Raw genomic sequence first — 26,276 nt, forward strand, 5'->3', positions numbered from 1 at the left:
TTTCTGTGCCTGGTAGGCCGTTCGGTAATCCATCCATGCTGAAGTCTCTTCTATTTTTCTTTTCTTTGTAATAAGTTAACACTGAGTAGTGGAAGTAGTTCTCCCCCCCTCCCACACACACTTTCTCCTGAAGGGTGTGTCTGTGTGTGCATGTGTGTGTGAGGTGGAGCACTCCTCCTCTTTCATAAGCCTCCCCCTCGTCTCCATCAGGTCACATTCTGTCTGGGACTCTAACCAGCGCCACTGAGACTCTAGCGATCCTCCTGTTACGGACCCGGACCAGCCATGAATCGGTTTTCTTCTGTGTTTGTCCTGATACTACTGACGGTGAGTGGAGCGAGTTACCGGTCCGTCTTTTAACGGCTGTGTCTTCTGTTTGGAAACTGTCTTTTGTTGAACTCTTAATGTAGACTAACTGAGTGAAATGTATCACAGTCATAGTGTTCACAGTCATCTACCTGTACGCAGAATCCGTTTCCGGAAACAAGTAGTTCCAGTCAGATTACCTTTCCAGAAGGTATTCTAAAAGAGCACATGATGTTTAGGTGCACTCCCTCACACCCCCGGCTAATTATCATGTATTATGTTGATCCGAACAAATACCTGGCTGCCATGGCAACGCACAGGTGTGTTCAGGCGGTGTCATAGCCTGACTTGTGAGAGCGTGTTTACATGAGTTGGTATATTTAATTTAAAAAAGGCAGACATCATTTTCCATACTTTGATTCCTCATTGAGATGTGCATCCAGCACCCCTCTGCTTGTTTACACCTGCTTTGTATTGAATCATGATTTTATCATAACTATGAAGGCCAGTGGGATTAGAATGGATTGTTAAAATGTGTTTTAAAACATTGTTATTATTTATGATCTCTTGTAACGTCACAAACCTTTCATGAGGGTTCCTTCTTCCTAAAAAGCAAATGAGTAAGCGATGCCAACTCCTTTCCTTTCATGCTGGGAGCATCAGTAAAAAAGATCCATGAACACAAGTTTATGGAAAAAAACTTTCCAGACTATTCATGACGAAGTATTATGTTTCATTTTTCTATTTCTGACCATACTGCGCTTTGATGCTGCCTGTTGATTCAAATCAAGTCCTAATTCAGATTTGTGCTCTTCATGGTGTGAGTATTGGAAGTACATATTCAGAACAACACAACATAATTTATTCATGAAGAATTATTAGAATATAATAACCCCGTACCAAGTAGTACCGACACTTCTCCGGTCAAATAGCGTCTGCAATTGATCCTTTTTGTGCCCAGATCTAGAAAAAAATGACTATTTGTATGGTTCTGCTCTCAGCCAATCATCACGAGCGTTCTTAGATTTAATATGACTTGTGATTGGCCAACTACCACAGCAGCTACAACCCATACAGTCTGTGGTGTGGCGGAGTCGAGTGTGGCGCAGTTGTATTTTTTTATAGTCGGCAGTACAGCGTGCCGAGTACGGCTGTACTGCACGCAACTGAATGCTTCCAGTCACACGATGGGTATCAAATGAAGTTGAATGAAAGTTGTAGAATGAAATACTCTATTGGTATGGGTACCGCTTTAAGGGGACTGGTATTGGTGCAGGCATCGTAATATTTGAAATGTTACCCAGCGCTAATAATCATCCAGGTGAGAGAGAGGCTAGCGTCCCGACATGCCCATACATTGGCTGAACAGGTGAGGCTCAGTTAAACCTGCTGGGTGTGTCGGCCTCTTAGTACCTGACCAGACAGGTGGAAGTTCTTTCAGTACTCTATTCAAGTGGCTCTTAACCTTTCTCACGTCAAGGACTCTGCGGTTTCTCTTCAGTGACCTCCATCTGAACAGATTTGGCTTGTTAGATATGATTAAGACCAGAATTGGAAAGTTGTCAACCACATCTTGAGGAGATAACGGTGGAGGAAGTCCCTCAAGGACCCCTGGTTGAGAACCACTGCTCTATGCTTACAGAGTTCAACTTGACCAAAATTCAAACACGTTGCGTGTCTTCACTACAGAGTTATAAGCCTGCTGTAAGGTGCAGTCACGCCAGAATTCACATCCCATGCATTTTGCTGAAGGGGCCAAGCTACTAATCTAATAGATGTCTCCAGTCTGAGGGAGCATGCTGCCTTCTCCGTAAATACAAGAAGCCAAGCATTCGTTTTTAAATGATTTCAAATGAAGTTGAATTTGTGGAATGAAGCCAAAATGAATCAGGCTGGGCAGATCCCAACAAACCACACGTGGGACAAAGAGTATATCTGTGTGGGACAATGTGGGACACTTAACCACTGCTGAGAGCTATAGTCTAAATATCTAAGAAGTCCTGTTCTGCCTCCTTAACCACCTCTATCTCTGTCCTCAGGCTCCAGGTTATAGGCCTTTAGAATGTGAAGGGCTTCACCAATGTACTTCATTTGAAACCAACTATCCCAACTCCCACGCTCAGTAAATACAGTCAGCTAAAAAAAAGCAGCTAACGTTCTTACACAGTCCTGATGGTCTCTTTCTGAGGCCCACATGTACTGTGTCGCTTCACGTCACTGTTGTAGTTGCCTTTTGTGCGCAGTCTGTCAGTTTGTGACTGTCCCCTTAAAAAAAAGCTTCTTAATGCCAAGGCTCTGTCACCAATAATGAAGCCCTTGTGAAGGCTGGGCATTGACTCAGAGAAGTGGAGGGCCAGGTTCATTCTCTTGCTGCATGGCAACAACGAGGACTGATGACAAAAGACGGCTCAACTCGTTGACTGGCCAAGCCGACTCTGGCGGCACACACACACACACACACACACACACACACACACACACACACGTCGTTGTTACACTCGTACTATTTCACCAAGCAGCAACAGGCAGCGGTGAGTACGCCCTGAACAACAAGTCAGGCCCAGCCTCTCTCTTCAAACCGGCAGGTCGAATTTCAGCCAGACTGAAGCCTGCAAGAGCAGCAGGAGGTGAATGCATCTCTGCCTTCTTTATTCACATGAACAGTGTGCTGAAGGTCTTCTCAGGACCGTCTGGGCGTTTTCAGACTGCTGACACCTCGCTGACTACCCGACGTTTATTTTGTTCTTGTTAGAGCGCGGCAATTTAGTTTTCATTCTTTTGAGCATATGGAGTTTGATGACTTGTTGCTCCACCAGCTTCAGACTGGGTAGGGCCCTTAGTCAACCAGAATAACTGGAAACACCTGTGTGAGCTCATGACATTTTATTCAAACTAAAGATAAAGGAGAGACAAACAGGTCAAACTATCAGATCAATAATCTATTGAAAATTGAAATTAGGCTTTTGAAGTTTCAGAGGATTTCAATCTGAACAAGATACTTAAAGATGATGGGAAGGCAAGAAAGGGGAGATTTATGTTAGAATTTCTTTTTTCGCAGTAACCATTACAGCTCCAAATGTGAGGAAGAAACATTCTGCTCCACTTGCTAAAACTTTAGCATAATCCTTAACAGGTTGTTATGCTTTTTCCTGCAAATACATTGGACTTTTTATATTTAATGAGCCCTCAGTAAGTTGAAAAGATGTTGCCTTCCTCGTTATTTCTTTATTAAAATTTTCGTAGGAGCATAAAAGTCTGTTCTCAAAATCAAATCATATTGTCATCAGCAGAACATATAAAAGATATTAACAAATGGATTCAAAATCACTGAGATGCAACACAGCCTGGCCTTTTGTTATTCAAGTCCCAGTGAAACGTATGGCGGACGTCTGTAGCTTCTGTGCTGAGACGTATTTCACGGTGAAAATCAGTCCGATAGCCTGGACATGAGTCAGCATTTTTGCCCTCGTCTCGAAGTCACTGTTTTTTTATTTCTTGTGTTTTTGGTTGGATGCCTGAAGTTCTTTGGTTAACACAAGATCCTGATTCAATGTTTTGTTTTAGGATATGAAATACATCAGTAAATACCCCTTTGGTGAATTTAGAAGCTATTATGTGTCTTCAAAACGGTTGTTGCCAACAAGTGTCTAAACGTCCTCACGCCGAGTCGTCAGCCTTCAGCTGCTGGAGCAGATAAACCACTGGTATCCAAACACACACCTCTTGATATTGCTCTGTTAGCTATGATCCATGAATTGGGTATCATATGACCAGTGTTGCTAGATAGTCTCATTTGATTGGATGATTTTTTTAGAAACGCCTCTAAGTGCAGGATGAGTCATCAAACATTTGAAACCGTTTTACAGAAGAGAGAAAAGACGGATGTAAAAATACTTCCAATCTGATTTTTGGACAGATTTTTGGCATATAACAAGAGAAATATGAACAATTGACAGGATTGAAACTGTGAAAATGTGTTTTTCATTTTAAAATGTGATATTTCTCCCTCTAACTCATATTGCTACGCAACTATTTTAGTTCATGTCAGTGGTTCTCAACTGGTCTGGCTGCGGGACCCACCATCACCCCTTAATGACAAGCCGCGACCCAAATCAAGGAACATTTTCAACTTCTCAAATGTATTTAATGAAAAGATGGAGCAGTTTGAACCTGAGCTGAACGTGTCCTCTGCAGTCGTAGTGTAGGAGCTCTCTTGTGCAAAGACATTCCTGTAAGCCCCGTCCCACACATGTTTCACGTAAACGAGTAAAACTGCTTTGTTTGTGATGTCTGTAGATTCGTTCATTTGTAATGCAAAATGACCACTTGCCTAAATTCGAGCTGTGGTCTGTTGTTTGATGTCATCCGACATGTCTTCAATTCAATACTTATAGTGTCATTTGACAGAGTTAGTTTTCAGTTCATCCTCTGCTGATATTAGCATTACAAGGCATCAACGCCTAATATTGTTAAGGAGTGTGAATAAACGGCACTCCGCTGTATTCAAAAATCACCTTCAAAATAAAAGCACAGGATTTTTTTTTCAGGCAAAGGCCCGCGACCCACTGATAACAGGTCCCACCAGTTGAGAATCACTGAGTTAAAACTGTAAAGGTTCCACAAACTATTGTTCGCTCTGTAACAATTGTAACAACACTATTATCACGATGTGAAGCAGGACACTGGAACGTTTTCTTTAGGTTTATCACCTGATAAACATGTTTGGACCCAAGATGAATCTGTTTTCTACATCGATTGTGTTGCAGGCTGTTATCGCGGTGATTGCTAGCTCTAAAGACAATCTGGTAAGAAAAAGAAGAGAATGGATTCTCCCTCCAAAGCCGCTGAAGGAAAATGAAGACTACACTAAACTGGACTTCATTGCTAAGGTGAGTCACTGATTAATTTGACCCATTAACTTAAGAGCGGACTATCTTATCACAGACAAGACAAGCATGTATCTGTCTTTAAAGGTTTCTCCAGTGCAGTGAAATGATCAGGTCTTGTTCTCCTGTTTGTTTAGATTCGGTCAGATGTTGGATCTTTGGATGAGATTGAATACTCCCTAGAAGGCATCGGTGCGAATCAGAAGCCTTTCAATGTGTTCGTAGTCGACCCTAACACTGGATTCATTCGTGTGACCCAAAAGCTCGACAGGGAGATGATCGACACGTACATTGTGAGTGATTCTGTTGCATTCTATTGTACTTTGTGACTTTGACGTTACTTTTTCCCACATTAGATTAGATTCCTACTACACATTAATGTCAATGTCTATTTATGTACGTGCTAAGAGAGATGGTGGAGAAAGCGTTATTTAAGGAACATTTCTGTTTCAGCTGTCAGGTGTTGCTAAGTACAGAGATGGCAGACACGCAGAGCAAAAAATTGACATACGGATCAAGGTTGTGGATGTCAACGACAACAAGCCAGTGTTTGGAGAAATGAAGCCCGGGAGTGTGAGTGAGCGCAGTGCTGTCGGTGAGTGCTTCTGCTTTCATGTACAAACTCCATCCGGTTATGTGATGGCAAAGTCAAATCCCACAGATGCTGGGAGTGCATCTTTATGTAGCTCGATACCAAGCCTTCTAATTATTCCCAGAGGGAAGTCCTGATCAACACACCAAACAAGAAAATGTTTTTTATAGAATCATAAAAATGAATTGCTTGTAAAGATTCATACAGTGTGTAAACAGCTTTATAAACGGATTGAACTGGTATTACAAAGGTATGTGGCAGTTTGCAGCTCTGGTAAACAATTTGACATCACTTGGGTTTTCAAGATTAATGAGCTCGGTTTGGCTCCTTCTGACATGGTACATTAGCCAGGGTGGGATCTAATGCTTTCAGTTTGCTGTCATCAGAGCACACCAGACTGAAGATAGTAGAACGAACCTACATTAAGTTTAACGACTGTTTCATTTGATGCTGTTTTACAGGGACTTCAGTGATGAAAATAACTGCAACCGATGCTGACGAACCAGGGAACCAGAACTCTCAAATCGCCTATACCATCATAGAACAGATCCCAGCTCATGACATGTTCTCCGTGTCCAAAGATGGGACTGTCAAGGTCAAAAACTCTGGCCTGGACAGAGAGGTACAGCATAAATTGCATCCACAGAGCCAGTGCCAATTCCAGAGAACTAAATTCTGCTCCACCATGATCAATGTCAGCTAATCCAATCATCAATCACATTTGGTCAAGAAGGTGTCGACAAGTTGGGAAGGTGGAGTCCATCTCCTTTGCCAATTTACTTCATTCCATTCTCAGCCTCAAAACTTTTTATTATTATAATTATTATTGCTAATTCTACCAAAACAACACGGTGAGCGATACATACAGCGGCTCTATTCCAAGCTCCCTCGGGTAAATTTGGTCATTAGAGGGTGTATGCATAGGTTCTGTGCAGACTAGTCCATGAGGTACTACTTACTAAGTGGTAACGTAGCGATCTAATGTGCATGTGGGGAATCCGTCCTCCAAGTGGACGGTGTAAACAGAACGGCAACGTGTCGGTGGTGTGCGCAGCCGTCTCGTACGCAGCCTCGGTTATACTTTCTGCAAGGACGCTCGCACGGAAATGCGCTGACGTGGTATAGACAGACAGACAGACAGACAAGACAGACACTATATTCATCCCGCAAGGGGAAATTAGTTTGTTACAGCAGCAAAAAAATATACCTAAGCAATTAAAGTAACAGAGTAAAAAATTAAAATATAAAGTATAAACATGCACAGTATATACAATGAAAATAACAGCGGACAAATATTAAAAATAAAGAAAATGCACAGTATATACAATGAAATAGTATATAACAGAACCACCACAACACAAAAGCCTTGTCTGATGGTGTGACATCATTTTGGCCGTGCGGCCACTTTCGCAGATGCATCAAGCATAAATGGAGCTTAAGGATAGCCCAGCCACCCTACGAAGGAAACTCATTTCACTTATGTTTGTGATCTCATTCTTTGGTCACTACCCAAAGCTCGTGACCACAGGTGAGCGTTAGAACGTAAGTGAACTTGTAAATTGAAAGCTTTGCTTTCCAGTGGTCTGGTACAACGTCTCGTGAACAAGACCCCGAGATATTGAACTCCTTCGCTTGGGGCAAGGAGTTCAACAACATTTAATTCAGTGATAATATCAATGGAAACCTCTGCAAAAAAGCACCATACCCGTCTGCACAGCTGTGGAAGTGTGCTTTCCTGTTTCCTGAGTTTACGGCGAGCCGATGGTCATCAACAGGTGCACTGTTCACTGCTCCTTTGTGTGTTTAGGACATCAGACAGTCCACGATTGGTAGTTATTTCATATTTTGATAACAGGCAACGAAACGCACCAAGCAAGAACAAACATCTCAGACATACCAGAGACACCCATCGCCGCCGTGCAGCTCAGAAGGGAACCGTTCTAGTTCACCTCTCATATACTTTGCTTCAGCTCAAGTTCATTTTGAAGTGTCTTTAAAGACACAATTGTCTTTGATGTCTTGTCGCCTGTAAGGTGCATGTTTTATATAGTACCTAACAGTACTTGATAGCACGATCATTTGTCATGCTATTGGATTATTCGGGGAATTTGACTGAAACATACAGCAAAGTCCTGAGTCCCTGCTCTAACTCTTCTAATTCTAGCCTGCTTTCTGATTTCAGACAACAGATCACTACACTCTGAAGGTAAAAGGTCAAGACTTAAATGGCGGCCCAGGGGGAAACAGTGCAATCAGCACGTTTACCATTAATGTCCAAGATGTGAACGACAACCTTCCCACTCTGGAAAAACAGAAGGTAGTGTTCTGTCTCTCACTCTTCTATATCAACATGTTATAACGTGCACTATTGGTGCAAGAGGAAATGGTTTCCATGAGGGGTTTCAGAGTTGAATGGTTTCAATGTTTAGAAAATATGGAAATCAGATCACACATTAAAGTCAAAGAAATGCTAATCAACAAAAATGTCCTGTTACTTCCTGCAGTATGAGGGCAGCATTGAGGAGAACACACAGAATAATGAGGTGATGAGGTTCAAAGCAGAAGACCTGGACCTGAAGGGCACAGAGAACTGGAGAGCTGTGTTTGACATTGTCAAAGGCAACGAGGCGGGGTACTTCAGCATTACAACAGACCCAGTGACCAACGAGGGCATCCTGATGCTCGACAAGGTACTGCCTTTTAATTTACAAGAATCGTATGTGTTAGTATCACCGTCTTTTGTGGGATTAATGTGGTAGCCCCGCCCCTAAAGCATACCCTGCTTTATGGTCTGTGTGACTCTAAATGGACCATAATGTACTAAATGAACATCATGCTGTATTGAAGAAGACTTGAAACTAGAGATTGAGACCATAAACTCATGTTTACAATGTTTACTGAGGTAATAAATCAAGAGAGAAGTAGAGTCATTTTCTCATAGACTTCTATACAACCAGAGGAGTCGCCCCCTGGTGGACACTAGAGAGAATGCAACATCTCTGCATTGGCTTCACCTACCAGAAGCAGATGTTGCTGGTTTTAAGACCAACACATATGGAGAGACACACAAACAAGTATCTTTTGGACTTTCATATAAACCTATCATCATATTGATCAGTATTTACTGATTTACATACAATGTTGGCACAAAAACACGATACAAAAATATCTCTTCAATACACAGACCCATTATTGCTGCAACTGTTTTGCGGAAATGCATTTAATAAGCTAATTAAAAAATAAACAATGGATTTTGTTTGATGTGAAGACCCAGCTCATCCATGGCACATGATCTTAACATTATGGATAGATGTAAAACATGTCTGCAATTCAGTCCTTATCTAACTCAATTTTCTGAGCTTGTATTGACAAATAAGCACAAACAGCAAAGCTGTCAACAATAACTCTGTGCTTGCTTTCTCACAGGCTGTGGATTATGAGGATGTGAAGGACCTTGACCTAGGAATAGCTGTGAGGAACGAGGCTTCGTTTTATGATGGATCAAGTGGATCTGGGGGAGGAGGTGGATCTGGGGGAGGAGGTGGATCTGGGGGAGGAGGTGGATCTGGGGTAGGAGGTGGATCTGGGGGAGGAGGTGGATCTGGGGGAGGAGGTGGATCTGGGGGAGGAGGTGGATCTGGGGGATCATCATCGGGGACCAATATTAAAACCTATCCAGTCAAAATCAAAGTAAAGAACCAGCCCGAAGGGCCAAGTTTCGATCCCAAAGTGAAAGCCATTCCCATCTCAGAGGGAGGCAGCTCCTTCAACATGAATGATGTTATTGCCACCTACACGGCAATAGATGGAGACACTGGGAAAACGGCAGAGAATGTCAGGTCAGTGCACACACAAACATACACACAAAGCCTCTGCAGTTAACACTACAACGTCCGCTAATATCTGACACAGACTTTTTCTGATGTAGGTATGCCAAGGGCTCGGACCCTGACAACTGGCTAACCATCGACCCAAAGACAGCTGAGATCAAACTGAACAAGATGCCTGATAGAGAATCTCCATACCTGGTCAATGGGACATACATAGCTAAAGTGCTCTGCATCACAGACGGTAGGCTACACTCTACACCACCATGTTTCTGCTCCAGCTCTAATACTGGTTTTCTTAATGAAAAGTAGCTAGTTAAGGATCAGACCTCAAGCGTTTTGCTAATCTTACAGCCTTGCCAACAGTAGAGCTAAGTTTGCTCTGAGGATGGCTTTCAGCAGCATAGTGGCAAAGTTCATGACAATAATATTATGAAATTTGTGCAGTTTTGACATTTTCATTCAAGAGTTTCCCCAGCTGCATGGAAGAAAGATCAGACATTGTCTGAAGAATGGAATTAGAAACAAAGGAAATGCTGAATGATCTGTTTTTATTTGTTGTTTTTTTACCAACACAGACATGCCTGCTAAAACAGCCACTGGCACAGTCGCCATCCAGGTGGAGGATTTTAATGACAACTGCCCCACCCTGACCAGCAACATCAAGACCATCTGTACCCCGGCTGATGCAGTCATTGTGATTGCTAGAGATGAGGATTCTTCCCCGAATGGGCCTCCGTTTGACTTTGCCATCATCCCAGAGGAAACTCAGGGCAAATGGCAGGTGGAGCATTTAAATGGTGAGGAGGAGATCGCCATCTATTGAAAAGTAATGTAAAGAGATATACAAACATACAAATAGATATAAAGTTAGAAATGTCTCTGTGAAATGAAGCCAACATGGAAGTATCAAAAACTGCACTTCCTCAAATGGCCACTTACTGTAAGTCTGGCTCCAAAGCGGGTCAATCCCCATAGACCCCCATGTTAAAATACATGTTTAGCCTGATACAAAAAAAGGTTTTGGTCTCTGCAACTAATATCCCCATTCCTGACAACTGTACTGGGGGAGGGTTCATTTTTAAATATATGTACAGATATGTATATGTAATATGTACAGAGTATTATTTATAATTTAGCGACTAAGGTGCCTGGTATGCATCTTAGACCAGTGGTCTACCAAAATATCTAGAAACTTGTTTTTAAAATACAGTTGAGACTTGAGTCTTTAATCCAGCATACTGTAAACCTTGGAGTAAAGCACGTTGACTTATTACACTTTGCATGTTTGTCCTGTTTCTTGCAGAAACTGGAGCTATCCTGAGGGCCCTGGGGCCCATATGGCCTGGCTCCTATGAGGTGACCTTTATGGTGAAGGACCAGCAGGGAAAGGCCTGTCCAGAGCCACAGAAGGCGTCGGTCCAAGTTTGTACCTGTGAGGACGGGGTGGTGTGTGGAAAACGAGGCGCCGACGGTCAGCCCAGCAGGGGAGCGGAGTTAGGACCCGCAGGCATCGGACTGCTTTTCCTGGGCCTGCTGCTGCTACTACGTAAGTGTGATGTGATGCTCATTCTGGTGAAGGGTTGTGTGATCAAACACCGTCGCTGTGCTCAGGACAATCCCAAGACAGCTGAAGTTGAGATGAAAATGGAGTTCAGGCCAAAGATATGTGTTGGAGTATCCACATATATGTATGAGACGTTTTTGTAAAGGCCCTTGAGTAGAGAATGAGTCATCAAACATTTGAAACCATTCTACACAAGAAAAAAACCAGGGGTTTTAATGTTAAAATACTCAGATAAATATTGTTTTTTTACATAAAAAACAATCAATTAACACAAGCACACAGGATTAAAACTGTGAAAATATATTTTTCATTTTACTGGGTCTTTAAAATGGAAATTTGTCTCTGCTTCTGACCCATCCCTGTATATAGGGAGCAGTGGGCTGCCAATGACAGGCACCCGGGGAGCCTGGGGTTCAGTGTATTGCTCAGGGACACTTCGACACATGACATGTCCCAGTCGAGGATCGAACTATTGACCTTCTGGTTACCAGACAACCCTCTTAACCTATTTAAACAATATAACAATATTTAACAATATAATATAACTATAAATGTCTTCCTGTAAAAAACAATATGACGCGTTCTTACATAAACTGGTAGCAACCAATTTCAACCAACAATGTCATGACATCCATCAATCAATCAATCTGCAACTTTTAGCTAAGGGGAGGTGTGTGGAGCCACAATCCTCTGTAGCTCCATATCACAAGCCAGCCCACTTTTTAGCAGTCCAATCAAATGCGAAGGATTTGATTTTTATCCCTCAGAAACTAAAGAAGCTCTACCTTCCATTTAAGTGAGAGCTCTTTACTTCTAGATGTGATTGTGGGTCTGTCCAGCAGGTGGCAGTAGCCAAATATGACAACACACTCTCAAGATGCCAGACAAGTTAAGAAAAAAGTTGAATTACAACATGAGACTAACACCAGAATGGTTATAGAACCACCCGATGTTGGTAAAGAACTAACTGGTTTCCTGTCATGAGAGACAACACCATATTGTGTCAGGTTAACTGAAACTGTACTTTCTGTTTTGGAGGAGCCCAGAGCACTGCAGTCCCTGCTGCTCTTTAAGAGTCCTTAAATTACTCTAAAACCTTGTTGTTGTTGTTTTTACAGTCGGCCTTCTGTTGCTGCTCTTCTGCAACTGTGGGGGTGGGTCAGGGAGCTTCGCTGAGATACCTTTCGGTGCCAAATCACACCTCATTAACTACCACACTGAGGGCCAGGGGGAGAACACGGTAGGTTTACCTTTTACACACACCACCTTCACTGTTGAGGACAGGAATATTGGCATACATACTGGCCGCTTGCTATTGAGATGATGTCTGCTTGAAAGCTGCATAAAGTGATTTTTGATTCAAGTCAGCAAAATAACTGCTGACCCTGTTCTAACATTTTAATCATTGGTCTTTCATAGGCGGTGCCACTCCTGAACATGCCAACACAAATAGATGGTGGAAATAAGGCCAACATGGATAGGGGCATAGATACGGGCATGGATACGGCCATTAGTAGCTCAGTGATAGGTTGGGGCACCCAGAAACCCGTAAACTCCGTGAATGTGGTGAACGGAGCCAACCAATATGATGTCTATGGAAGAAGTGGCTACACAGAACGAACATTGGATATGAACCAGTTCTCTGAGAGTGGGGGCAGAGATTCCAGAGTAGGTGGAGGAATGTATGACGGCATGGCTCTGCCAGACCACTTCCTGGGACAGTACTACTCTCAGGTGAGCAATCATTTCCATATATCTACTCTTACTTTCTGTAGTCCATAGTAGTAACAAATAACTGCAAATGTCTTTGCCATAACAAAAAAACGTCACACTGTGACTACTCGCCCTGTCCGTTAAAGCAAAGGCTAAGTTTGGCCTGTACCTTTAAGAACCTATTCCTAAGAGGGTATTTGATTTTGAGTGATGCTGCATTCACAGTTTCACAAAAAAGGGCTGCTCAATCAACACAAAATGTGATGATTTCCTTTTTCTGTTTCAACAGAAGGTGGCCAGTGGAAACGAGAACCTTGGAGTGAAGGACGGTCTTCTGGTCTATGACTACGAGGGCCAGGGCTCCTCTGCTGGCTCAGTGGGCTGCTGCAGCCTCCTGGAGTCTGACAATGACCTGCACTTCCTCGATGACCTCGGGACCAAGTTCAAGACCCTGGCTGAAGTGTGCGGAGGCAAGAAGATCCCAACCGAAGTCAAACAAGTGTTCACTCTTCCGCCCAGTGCTTCCATCAACACTCAGACCTCAGTATCAAGTTTGATGTCCACCCAACAGCAGGCCCTTCCACCAAAGCAGCCCACCGTCACCCAGACTGTGGTCAGTGATTCATCTGAGCATTCTCAGGTGATCAAGGAAAGCACGGCCACAGTGAAAGAAGGGATGACCACAGTGAGGAATGGGGGTACTATGGTGAATCAAGGCCAGATGCTGCTGCTGCAGCCGCAGCAGCAGCAGCCCATCTACTACACCACCAGCCCTATGATGCAGCCGACACACTTCGTAGTCCAGCCACAGGTTCAGAACACCGTCCTGCTGGCAGAAGCACCAGCCACCAACCTGCAGGGCATGGTACTGGTTAACGGCACCCAGACTGGACCTGCCCAAGGCATGGTTGTTCAGGGGCAGACTGTGATGTCCAGCGGACAAGCCCAGGGCTCCCACATGGTGCTGGTGGACAGGAGTGGAATTCAGGGGGGCGGTGCCAACCTGATCCACACTGGGAACCTCTCTGGCTCCCAGACCATGATCATGGTGGAGGGCAAAGTCCCTGCAGGGTCAATGAGCTACGTGCAGGGGGGTACTCTGCAGCCAGGAGGGCTTTCGGGATCCCAGAGGGTCCTGGTGGTCGGAGGGTCAACAAGCAGTGGAGGGCCTCTGGTCCAGGAGGCAGGAGGTCTGTCCCAGAAGAGTGGCGTCTCTGGCTCTCAAAGATTCCTCTCCAGCAAGGGAAGCACATCCGCTGGGTCTCAGAGCACCGTGGTGGGCTCCTCTACCACCACAGTAAATTCATCCCCCACCTACCGCAAGGTGGTGGTGAAGAAGACCAGAGAAAGACACTGAATGAGAGACTGTCAGGACCTTTCCATGCTGATGAGTGTTCCATTGGCTTGGTGCTGGTGGTGATGGGATGCTTGTGGGACACAACTAATGCAAGACAGCTAATGGAGAGAGGGCAGGTTCCCCATATACCCTCCCTTAAATTTGACAGCACAATTCTCAAAAAAAGTTTGTCAATCCCAAATGAGCACACACTGCAGCACAGCTATCTTCAGACACCCCCACTCCCACCCGTTAAAAAAAAAAAAAAAGCATTACATTCTCTTACTTTGTTATTCTTCTTTACCGGCAGCTCCATAGCTCACTCTGTCGGTCCGTAAAAATTTCCCCACCAGATTTGGTCCTTGGAGGCTGAAATCTGTCATGGAGGTCAAGTGTGTGGGCATGGAGGTGCGTTTGTGTTAATGCCAATCGGCAAACAAAAGGTGTCAGTGAGAGTGGTCTGTAGCAAAAAGGCACGTATCTTCTGAACAGATTCACGTTCCATGGCCAAACTCAAGAATTGTTTGTCCTATACGGCTGTGGGATGCATCAATGATCTCAGAAGAGCTACTCTTTCATCGGTGTGGGTAGGCCCTGCCCCCCTGTACATAAGCCACGCCCTCTTCCATAACTCACAAACCATTTCTGTAAGACGCTTGTTTTGGATGTGTGGGTGCATGCACGTATTGCGGATTCACTTTTTTGTCACTTCTGCCTTGTGTTCCTGCACCTCTCTCTGCAGTGACACAGAATCAGGTTTCCTCAGGTTTCGTGTAATGTCTCTTGCTCAATTATCTCTTGTATCATATGCTGTTATGTTGTTTTTTCAAGTTTTTAATAAAACCATCTTGTCCTTCATATTCATCCTTTAAAAACAAAAATGTTTCCCAGGTAGAAATGAGTTCCTTATCTTCAGGCACTGCTCAAAATATGCATATCTCAGTGAGAGAAAGGTACTGCTAAGGTGCCTAAAAAATACGGTACTATTGGCAGTGTAACTAGGTGCAGTAGCAGTGTTAGGGGTACTGACAGAAAGCGTGATGGAGGACGAGACACGCAGGCACAAGTCTGGTAAAGGGATGCCTGGTATCCTCCATTTGTTGAATAAGGTTTATGGATTAGACAATGGATTTTGAACATCATAAATACACATACTTGTCATAAACATTTGTAAATGTTAATTGTAGATCATGAAACATTGTCACATTGAGACTAATTTATTTTCATAGTTGCTGAGGTCATGAGAGGTTTGAGACTTCCAAATAAAGTCTTGATGAACCGTGATGACACAAGAAGCAATGACTTCAAGAAAACAAACAATGAAAATATACAAAACCATTTATTACTTAACAAAATGCAAAAGTGTACAAAGATCTGTTGTTAAGTAGTTACATGAAAGAGTGAATAAAGAGACATCTGATGGGTGATTTCAACAGAGGGTTTGAAAGATTAAATCTAGAGAGAACCAGCTGTGGTCTCTGACAGTCAAACACCACTATCACTTGGTGTCTTCTGGTGGACGTCTCAAACCACAGCTGTGAACAAACCAAGTGAAGGTCTGAGGTCCTGGTCCTGCTGGAAGCTGATGGTGCTCCTCTTCCTGGGGAGTCTAGTTGTTCTGGGAGGCCTGCTGCATGATGAGTGAACACAGACTCAACATCTGCAGGTACTCGTCTGCACCGTCTGTCAGACACTTACCCACCACCTGAACCAGAGAGGAAACACAAGCACAAACTGAGGATGTATGCATAGAGAGAGTATATACTGTAGATGGAGAGTCTATCTGAATCAGCTATACATGACATAACGGAGTATTGTGGATCTAAAAATAACAAATGTATGACTTGTATGCATTCCGGTGTATGAACCATAGACTGTATATAAGAAGTGGACGTAGTTATCATGACACTCATTGGTTTGTGGACGGATGTTTCGAAGCCTCGAGTTTGGTGATTTGGCCGTCGCCATCTTGGAATACAGCCGTCACAATCTTGGCTTTTTGGCAACCAATGAACAGAAGTGACAATATTTGGAATGCGGAGGAGTTACATAGAGACTTTTCAACTTTTCAATGAATTTGAATATTATTGAAAAGTTAATTTATTTCAGTAATTCAATTCAAAAAGTGAAACTCATTATATATTCATTACACACGGAGATATATTTCAAGCGTTTGTTTCTTTTAATTTTGATGATTATGGCTTACAGCTAATGAAAACCCATGTGGTGGTTGGGCTCAGCTGCAGAGGGAACAGAGTGGGGGAGTGGTTCAGGGAACGGTGCTGGGAAGAGGCTTAATTAGCCTCAGCTGGAGTCAATCGTTGATTGTGTCTCGCTGCTATAAGAGCCGGAGACACAGGCCGGGAGAGCTGTGGAGAAGACTACGGACAATCCACAGAGCATCCGCGGTGGGTGCACTCGGAGGCGCTGCAGGAGAATGCACGGCCGTGGACAGACTGAACTGTGGAAGAATAAAGACATTGAGAAACTGTATCCGAGTGTGCTGGTGTCATTGTGCTAACAAACCCCACGGTGGTAACGGAAGCATGTTACAACCCAAAATTCAGTATGTCACAAAAATAGAATATTACATAAGACATAAGATATGTTGGCCTACTGAAAAGTATGTCCATGTACAGTATGCACTCAATACTTGATCGGGGCTCCTTTTGCATGAATTACTGCATCAGTGCGGCGTGGCACGGCACGGAGGCCATTCAGCCTGTGGCACTGCTGAGGTGCCCCATAGACTGACTCCCTCTGGGGTTTAGGCCCATCGACTGACTCCCTCTGGGGTTTAGATCAAGCCAGTTTGCTGGCCAATCAAGCACAGTGATACCGTGGTCATTAAACCAGATATTGGTACTTTTGGCAGTGTGTGCAGGTGCCAAGTCCTGCTGGAAAATGAAAGCAGCATCTCCATAAAGCTTGTCAGCAGAGGGAAGCATGAAGTGCTCTAAAAGTTCCTGGTAGAAAGCTGCGCTGACTTTGGACTTGATAAAACACAGTGGACCAACACCAGCAGATGACATGGCTCACCAAATCATCACTGACTGTTAGTGGTGTAACGGATCGCGGATCACCCCTCACGGTTCGGATCACTCCTCACGGTTCGGATCACTCCTCACGGTTCGGATCACTCGTGAACCGCGGATCAATTGAGTATTTTTTTTCTTTTTTTTTTACAGTTTAATCATCATAGTGTGTAATAAAGTTTTACTCCTGCTGTTCTTTTCAAGTAACAAGTCCCTGAATATCAATGCAGAGTGTCAGTGAACAGATATAAAGCAGTAGTGTGTTCACGTGAATGGAGCAGGTTAAAAGCATTTAACGGCGAAAGTCATGGCGGGCGGAGGAGCTTGAGAAGCCCCCAGCGTCATTTAAGTCGCAAGTTTGGGAGCATTTTGTCTTCCCTGTAACTTATAATGACGGATGAGGGTGGTGGACGAAACCGTTATGGTATATAGGCGTTATTTAAAGAGAAAGACATACGATAACAGCAATACATCGGCATGTCCACACATATGAAGAGCCACCATCCCGTCTGTCAGTGACGGGGGACACTCTGTTGTGGAAAACAAAGGATTTCAAAATCTGGTTAAAATGCTTGAGCCACACTACGAAATCCACTCACGCACCCACTTCAGTATGAAGCTTGTTCCAGACCTCTATGAGAAGGAAAAGACTGTAGAGACTGCTTTCACCACGGCGGAGTGATTCATAGTCCGGTGCTGCAGACACGCCCCCTCTGTGAGAGTCACACAGACACACACCTGGGGAAGGTGCTAACAGAAGCAGCAGAGTGGAAGCTAGACAGGCCCAATAGTAATATCACTACAGAAAGGTTTACCCTCTCCCCAGGCAATGGGAGATATTCTCATCTTTTTGAAAATAATGTCACAGTAATGGTAAACATTGTGTTTGAATGACATAACCTGACAGGAAGTAAACATAGACCCAAGTTGTTGCCGAGCAGTTCAGTTCAGTTGAAACGGTGGAAGCTAGCTCACTGGCTGTTTCTTTCTTTCAATATTGATCAAAGGACGAGGATATCAACATACCTCATGTTGCACTTAAACTTAACAGAATTGAATATTCTTGAATGTTTTATTTATTTATTTCATTTTGTTTCAAATTGGACATCTTCAATATTTTTTGTTTCCATGTAAGACTATAGCTCAAAGTTCTTGAAGTTCTTTAATTAATAAATGGAAAGAAAAGTTTTATTTGTCTCCTCCCCTTTTCTTTGTTGATCTGAAAAATGATCCGAACCATGACTCAAGAACCGTGATCCGAACCGGACCGTGAGGTTTGTGATCCGTTGCACCCCTACTGATTGTGGAAACTTCACACTGGACCTCAAGCAACTTGGATTGTGTTCCTCTCCACTCTGCCTCCAGACTCTGGGACCCTGATTTCCAAATGAAATGTAAAATTTACTTTCATCTGAAAAGAGGACTTTGACCACTGAGCAACAGTCCTTTTTCTCCTTAGCCCAGGTAAGATGCTTCTGACGTTGTCCCTGGTTCAGGAGTGGCTTGACACAAGGAATGCGATAGTTGTAGCCCGAGTCCTGGATACGTCTGCGTGGAGTCAGTGCTCTTGAAGCACTGACTCCAGTCGCAGTCCACTCCTTGTGAATCTCACCCAAATTCTTGAATGGGCTTTGCTTCACAATCCTCACAAGGCTGCGGTTATCCCTGTTGCTTGTACACCTTTTTCTACCACACTTTTTCCTTCCACTCAACTTTCCATTAATATGCTTGGATACAGCACTCTGTGAACAGCCAGCTTCTTTAGCAATGACCTTTTGTGGCTTCCCCTCCTTGTGGAGGATGTCAATGATGTCTTCTAGACAACTGTCCAGTCAGCAGTCTTCCCCATGATTGTGCAGCCTCCTGAACCAGACTGAGACCATTTAAAGGCTGAGGAAACCTTTTGCAGGTGTTTTGAGTTCATTAGCTGATTAGTGTGACACCATGAGTCTATAATATTCAACTTATTCACAATATTCTGATTCTCTGAGATACTGAATTCTGGGTTTTCATTTGCTGTGAGCCATAATCATCAAAATTAAAAGAAATAAACGCTTGAAATATATCACCCTGTGTGTAATGAATCTATATAATATGAGTTTCACTTTTTGAATTGAATTACTGAAATAAATTAACTTTTCGATTCCAATTCATTGAGATGCACCTGTACGTCTCTGGTAGAGACCTGTCAATCACAGTAGCCCCGCCCTAAAGCATACTCTGCTCTATGGTCTGTTTGACTCTAAATGGACCATCATTTACTCAATGAACATCATGATTTATCAGTGAGGTAATAATAAAATCAAGGGAGAAGTAGAGTCGTTTTCTCATAGACTTCCATACAATCAGACTTCTTTTTGTAACCAGAGGAGTCGCCCCCTAGTGGTCAGTAGAGACAATGCAGGTTTTAAGACTCTTCCACATCGGCTTCACTTGGCAGAGGCACTGAGGTTGCCACCTGGTATGAATGCTAGTATGGGCAGGTGGCACCTTGCATGGTAGCCCCTGCCATCAGAGTACGAATGGGGGAATGACATGTAGTGTGAAAAGACTAGAAAAGCACTATACCATGTACAATCATGTTAGCTAAACTCTAGATGCTGCTCATCAGGCTTGCCGTGGTAGTCTGTGTTACAGATGTTACACTCTTATACCTATAATTTAAGCTCATCAACTCAATGCTTTTGATCAGGTAGTATTTGAATTAAGAAAACGATTATTATGCGTCAGTTATGTATCTAATCAACCTTTAGGTAAACATAAGTATCAGATTGGATTAGATACTCAATATTAAAGTCAATACCATGCTCCTACTTGCTAAGTGATGCAATGATTTCCCTGCCCTCCTTTACATCAGTTACAACATTAGTGTAGAAAGAGTCAAGAGCAGTCAAGAGTCAAAGAGCAGCTGCACCTCAAGCAGCGCTGCTTCACATCACTTACTGCCATCTTCTCGGTGATGGCTGACTTCTGCTTGTCGCTCAGCTCCTGCTCTATGATAGACTCGTGGAGCTGACTCAGGATCTGTGTGGCTGCATAGCCTTCATCCACCATGTTCTGACGGGGAGACGTTCAACATTTCAATATTTTAGAGTCTTTGTCCTGAACGAGTGAGAAGAACATAAAACCGTGTCACACTAAACAGAGTGGCGCGCATTTGTCAGAACACCTACCCTGACGGCAACCTCTAGTTTCTCAAATGTGCCTGTGAAGCAGATCTGGAGCAGGTTGTCAATCATCTTGGGAGGGACGACCTGCAGTGAAAGAGAACATGACAACAAGGTGACACGACTGCTAAATAAAAATAAAAACCAGTCTCCTATCTGACAGGAAGAAGGACGTCTCACCCCGGCTATGTCAACGACCGCTCTCTCTGTGATCTCCTTGTCCACGTTGAGGCGCGCAGCACTCTGGAGGAAGGTTATGGCTTTCCGCAGGTCTCCATCAGACACCCTCACCAAGGCTGCTATGCTCTGGATGAGGAGAGACAGTTGAACATCGACTTCACCAGCTGAACAGAGAAGGCAGTCGCTGTTCTCTGCCACACCTGGAGCCCAAAGAGAACCTTCAGGCTGCAGTTACAGGCATGAAGTGCGTGCTGTCAAGCGGCCGGTGTAGACCGCAGCATTGGTTAACAGAAGAAGTGGATGTGTTCCATGAGACATGTGTCCAAATGTTGAGAAACGTAGCTGAAATGCATGCTGCATAGAAAAGCAATTCACAAACATTGCTTAGCTGACGAACAGTTCAAACCAACAGAACTAGGCAGGATGAACAGGAGGGACAGAATCTTTTTATTGTTTTCCATCTTAATTATCCAAGTTTGTCCTACTTCCGTCTCTTAAGGGGACATGCTGCCAGTATACGGTGGCTTTGGAAGATATTGAGACTCATTCTCTTTACCAGTCAACAAAATGTCCCTGTGTATATCAGGTACTCGCCCCGCGTTACCTAAAATGTTGCTTTACTCTCAGGCCTCCACAGTGAACATATACAGTACGTACACATATTTTTCCCAAAACGAGGTCCTACGGGGGACAGTGGCGTGACTTCGCCTCTCTAAATGACACTTAGATTATACTACATGAGCTGGGTGAGTTTGTAAACAGACGTTTTCATATATTTTCGCTGTTGTTATAAATGTGGCCCCCATTTACTTCAATTCATCAAGACCTTTCTCCGTCTTTAGATTCACCCTAGAGGCATGAGAGAAAACTAAGTACTGCCCAAGAATTCAAGGAAACAGAGTGAGTAACTGACGCACAAATGGTCATTTTGGCGGTGAAGTAATCTTTTAAGTGAATTTGTGGCAGTCACCAATCTTATTCTTGTACTTTCAAGGATTCAAGGATCAGTTATTGTCATTGTGCAACACGGGTGCTAAACGAAATGCAGTTAACGTTTGAGATGAGGATTTTTGTAAATGGGGCTCAATGAATCGTTTACCTCTTTGGTGTACTTGAGGTTCTCCTTCTCACAGATCTCCAGCAGGCGCTCTTCTTGGATCTGATTGGCCAGAGGTTTGAAGCGAAACTTGGAACATCTGGAGGTCAGCGGCTCAATAATCCTGGAGAACACAGACACAGTGCAGCGGTGAGGACCGGTCACACACAGAGTGTGTCTGCGTGTTCACGATGGGTCAGCCCACCTGCTGATGTAGTTGCAGATGAGGCAGAAGCGTGTGGTGCGGGACTCCTTCTCCATGGTTCGCCTGAGAGCAGCCTGAGCCGGTGCCGTCATGGAGTCCGCCTCGTCCAGGATGATGATCTTAAAAGGAGGACATGGCTTCCCACTGCGAATGCGGCAAAACACAGTGACGGGAGGTTTCAGCAGTACTTAGACATTTAGTGAGAGACATACATCTGAAACGATGAAGGTACATTCAGATGGTTGTTACAGAGCAACTCTCTGGAAAACTGCCCTGCATTTGAGCTATCAACACTGACTCACTCTGGGCGAGTCCCGGCCACGGTGAGCTGAGCAAAGTTCTTCACTTTCTGCCTGACAACCTGGATGCCTCGCTCGTCGGAGGCGTTGAGCTCCAGCACTCTCTGTCTGTACAAGTGTGGACTGGAGGAGAGACAGTAGAGGACGACGGAATTCATACACGAGAAAGCAGGCGAATGATCAATCTAACACTAAAGCCTTCTGGTGATTCCAAGAGCTGGAATGCCTGCTCGCTCACCCGTAAAGTTCTCTGGCAGCAGCCAGGATGGTGGAGGTCTTTCCTGTTCCAGGAGGGCCGTAGAAGAGCAGGTTGGGAAGCTGCGATTGAAACAAAACACTAATGAGACGATGTCTTCACGGCTTTGTAGAACTACAGAAAGACTGCAGGATTTAGATAGTTTACGTGAGCACTGGTTTCTGTTCTTTTCTTCACTAAATGCCTTTTCTTTTCAGTGGCAACCAATTTTTAACATGATAAATAGATAAGGAATAGGTAAAAGGACTGTACTTGTATTTCTCTTTTCTAGTCTTCCAACCACTCAAAGTGCTTTAACACTACATGTTACCATTGATGCACTGATGGGAGGAGCTAACATGCAAGGTGTCCCCTGCCCATCAGGACTCTAACATTCATACACCACAGGAACAGCCTGCAGGAAACATTTGGGGTTAAGTGTCTTGCCCAAAGATACATGGACATGGACTAGTGGAGCCGGGATCAAACTCCCGATCCTCTGATTGAAGGACCACCCTGCTCTACCACTGAGCCTGGGACAGCAAACACAACAATGTAGCAAACATGCTCCACAAAATAAATACATTTTCAATATTTGTGTTGCATTAGTGACATTTAAACACTGCTGTTAAAGTCAATTCAATTCAATTTATTTTGTATAGCCCAAAATCACAAATCACAAAGTTGCCTCAGAGGGCTTTACAGTCTGTACACATGTGACATCCTCTGTCCAGGACCCTCACATCAGAACAGGAAGAACTCCACAAATAAACCCTTTAACAGGGAGAAAAGAGGAAGAGACCTTAGGGAGAGCAACAGAGGAGGATCCTCTATCAGCATGGACAGAAGTGTGATAGATGTCATGTGTACAGAATGAACAACATAACAGAGTTACAACACATTCAATGCATATGACAGAAATGATTCATACAATGAGAGCAGTAAGCATAATAATGTTTTTTCAGTTTTGGCAACCAAAAGCCGATGCCTCGTTGCCAGCCTGGCAACCACTTTTAAAAGTTAGTCTGATACTTACATCTGCTCCTTCCAGAGACTTCTTCAGAACTGCTACCACCTCCTCCTGGAAGGCCACCTCAGCAACACACTTTGGCCTGCTGGATTCATAAAAACACAGCCTGTTATTTATCGAGCACGTTATGTGCTGGGGATTCATCCTCAGCCCGCATTATATACACTCAGTGGTTGCTGTATTAGGTAGACCTGTATACAACAGCCCTGCCATTACTTGTATCTTTAATGTTCACTTTTTGGTCACATTGTTGAACATGTGTAAATTACATTTTCTGTTTAAAACGGAGGTCATAGTGAGGGGTGGTGTTGTACTGGACTACATTATATGACATGTGTTGCTATTTGTTCGTGTTTCTATTTCAAACTACTAAATATAACACAGAGCAGAACAACACCCCACTAACTATGATGCTAAAACATAATTTCACTCCACAGACTGTGATGTTAACAGCTACACAGACTGTGATGTTAACAGTTTTACAGGATAAAAAAAATACTGTGCACACTCTGCTTTTTGGCAAGGTGCCATCTCTTGTTATGAAGCTAAAGACAAAATGGGGGCGACTCAGTAGTGTGCAGCATTCAGTCTGTCCCGAACTGCCATGTAGCTAACACTAGCTAGCCAGCAAGGTGAGGAGTCTCACCGCCTGAGGAATGAAGCTGCTCCTTGCTCTGCTGGCATCTGATTCTTCAGTGCAGAGTGCTTTTTTGACCCTGTTGTGGTTCACACTTACTATTTTTCTACCCATGGAATAGGCTTGGCTTTCTTCTCTGTACTGGGCCCTGCTGCTGCCTTGTCTTTCTGGGGTCTGGTAGACTGAACAGCTGCTCCTTTCAGAAAGGCCTGCATGACTCCTCCTGCAGCAGAATCACACAGGGACAAACAGACAGAGTGTCAGCACAGATACCTAAGTGATTACACTAACCAACATAGGCGGCTGAGTATACAGTCAGAATACCACCTAACATTTACAACTTTGTGATGAACACAACACCACTGAGCACTGCATTGCATACAATGTGGAAGTGAAACGTGGTTTGCTCAAGTGCCGAAAAATAAAATAAAAACGTCTGATGTCACCAAATAATTCCATGAGTTATTAGCTTCCTACAATACGATCTCAATATTAACGTCAGTTTGACATGTTTGATTGGAAGAGTGACAATCAACACGTTTCATTTTACAATGGATGATCAGCTCGTAATTCAGATAACACCGTTAGAGGTTGGAAGCGAACAGTAGAGTTAACGGAGCTCAGTAATCTCAGTCAGCTGTGAATACAATCAGTGTAATGACTCCATATAGAGAACGAATGGAATAGTGACATGTTCTTACGTTACCGTTGTCGTTTAGCATTAAAATGACAATTATTGACATAACTATCTTATTTGCAATGGAATACATTGCAGTTAGCATTACACATAATGGTAACGCTAACTAAAATGACTTAGCTAGCCGATAGCTGGCCTGTTTACTGTTAGCCAATAGTTCGCTGTTGGTTCCGCAGATAGACACAAAGCACTTACTTTATATCTCTACAGTCAGAGTTTATATGTAGCAAGGCCGAACAGGGATATTGCTTCTGATGACTGTCTCAGCTTCACGAACAGTCCGCTTGTTGACATGTGTAAGAAGCGGCGCTCTTCCCGCTCTGACAGAGAAAGTAACTTCCGCCGACGACATTTCGTGGCATCCAATCAGATGCCGCGGATGCAGTAGTTGGTCCTCCCTTTCCACACTCACGTCTCCTCCCATTCCTTTCTTCTCTTTTTTCTCTCTCCTCTCTTGTTCCCTACTCTGATCTCCTCTCCCTATCAGCTATTTCATCACCCTACCCCTATCCCCTGTTAATATATTCACAACTATTTATGAAATAAATTTATAATAATAATGTCCCCTTGTGGGATTAATAGAGTAACTATCTATCTATCTATCTATCTATCTATCTATCTATCTATCTATATCTGAATTTACAAAAAAGCAAAGGTACTTTGTCAACAATGTTCCCCATTTGAGCACAATACTGCTTTAACTGGCTGAATCACCATACTGGATACAGCACACATCACCCAGCTTTATGTTCTGCTTGTGTTGTGTGAAAGCCTTCAGCAGGGCCTGTAATTGGCTGGCTAAGTGGCAGGTTGAGGCTGAGTGCAGATGTCTCTGGCTAATGGTTGTCTCAGGAAATCCCCACAATCCCAGTAGACATGGGCTCACGGAGAGATGCCTAATGTTTCTGCCTGGCATTGTTGGCTCTCATCAAAATGTGGAGCGGGATCAGCAGAGCAGCCTGGTAGCAGAGAATGAACCCAGGCAGCCAAAGCATGAATGAGGAATGATGGTGGAGGCTATTGATTTGCTTTGTTTGAGCTCTGGTGAGAGAGCTCATGATGGTGAAACACTTAGAAAGGATGCTGTCCTTTCAACCTTTAAACAATGTTGTTAAAAAAATATATATATATATTATGTGTGATTTCCCCTACCATAAATCTAATGAAACTAATACTTCAGTTAATGGATTCAATGTTCCACCTGCTCCAATCCATGTACTTCCAGTCACCAGGATTTCCCCCAAGAACCTATTAACCCCCACCCAATCCATCCACCCTCCCCCGGCCTCTGTGTCTCTCCCTCCTCCGCCCTGCAGGCAGGTACAGTCTGATTCGTCTTCCGTCTTTGTGACTCAGCTTCTCCACGAGAGCAAACAGAGCATCATCAAGGCAGCAGCAGCAGCATCAGCATCAGCAGTGCTTTCCAACCCGGAAACCTGGGGAGTGTCCCTGTAAGTGGAGTTGAATC

The 26,276-nt window shown here is 43.8% G+C and overlaps 2 protein-coding genes across 2 annotated transcripts; one reads left to right on the top strand and one right to left on the bottom strand.

Moving 5' to 3' along the window:
• Positions 1–202: 202 nt before the first annotated feature.
• Positions 203–15,087, top strand: dsg2.1 (desmoglein 2, tandem duplicate 1). Its single transcript, XM_031877435.1, has 14 exons — positions 203–327; positions 5,073–5,195; positions 5,330–5,485; positions 5,646–5,787; positions 6,246–6,406; positions 7,967–8,101; positions 8,289–8,474; positions 9,211–9,623; positions 9,713–9,855; positions 10,190–10,411; positions 10,918–11,160; positions 12,297–12,418; positions 12,598–12,912; positions 13,181–15,087. Exons 1-14 carry the CDS (start codon positions 286–288, stop codon positions 14,246–14,248), a joined length of 3,471 nt encoding a protein of 1,156 aa, XP_031733295.1. The 5' UTR covers positions 203–285; the 3' UTR covers positions 14,249–15,087.
• A 460-nt stretch (positions 15,088–15,547) lies between these two features.
• Positions 15,548–25,119, bottom strand: rfc4 (replication factor C (activator 1) 4). Its single transcript, XM_031877437.1, has 11 exons — positions 25,004–25,119; positions 24,211–24,334; positions 23,481–23,559; positions 22,448–22,527; positions 22,213–22,332; positions 21,911–22,054; positions 21,709–21,829; positions 20,610–20,735; positions 20,436–20,516; positions 20,206–20,319; positions 15,548–15,932 (listed from the first exon to the last, which is right to left on the bottom strand). The coding sequence occupies exons 2-11, from the start codon at positions 24,324–24,326 to the stop codon at positions 15,837–15,839; spliced, it is 1,077 nt and encodes a 358-aa protein (XP_031733297.1). The 5' UTR covers positions 24,327–24,334; positions 25,004–25,119; the 3' UTR covers positions 15,548–15,836.
• Between the last annotated feature and the right edge of the window lie 1,157 nt (positions 25,120–26,276).

The sequence above is a fragment of the Anarrhichthys ocellatus genome, unplaced genomic scaffold, assembly GCF_004355925.1.
Source record: "Anarrhichthys ocellatus isolate YVR2014 unplaced genomic scaffold, GSC_Weel_1.0 scaffold136, whole genome shotgun sequence".
Classification (NCBI taxonomy): Eukaryota; Metazoa; Chordata; class Actinopteri; order Perciformes; family Anarhichadidae; genus Anarrhichthys; species Anarrhichthys ocellatus.

Coding starts and splice junctions, on each gene's coding strand:
- rfc4 (XM_031877437.1), bottom strand. CDS start 24,326: ATGCAGGCCTTTCTGAAAGGAGCAGCTGTTCAGTCTACCAGACCCCAG. Junction 22,528..23,480: donor AGTCTCTGGAAGGAGCAGAT/GTAAGTATCAGA, acceptor TTTCAATCGCAG/CTTCCCAACCTGCTCTTCTA. Junction 22,055..22,212: donor GTGGCCGGGACTCGCCCAGA/GTGAGTCAGTGT, acceptor CCGCATTCGCAG/TGGGAAGCCATGTCCTCCTT.
- dsg2.1 (XM_031877435.1), top strand. CDS start 286: ATGAATCGGTTTTCTTCTGTGTTTGTCCTGATACTACTGACG. Junction 6,407..7,966: donor ACTCTGGCCTGGACAGAGAG/GTACAGCATAAA, acceptor TTCTGATTTCAG/ACAACAGATCACTACACTCT. Junction 9,624..9,712: donor AAAACGGCAGAGAATGTCAG/GTCAGTGCACAC, acceptor TTTCTGATGTAG/GTATGCCAAGGGCTCGGACC.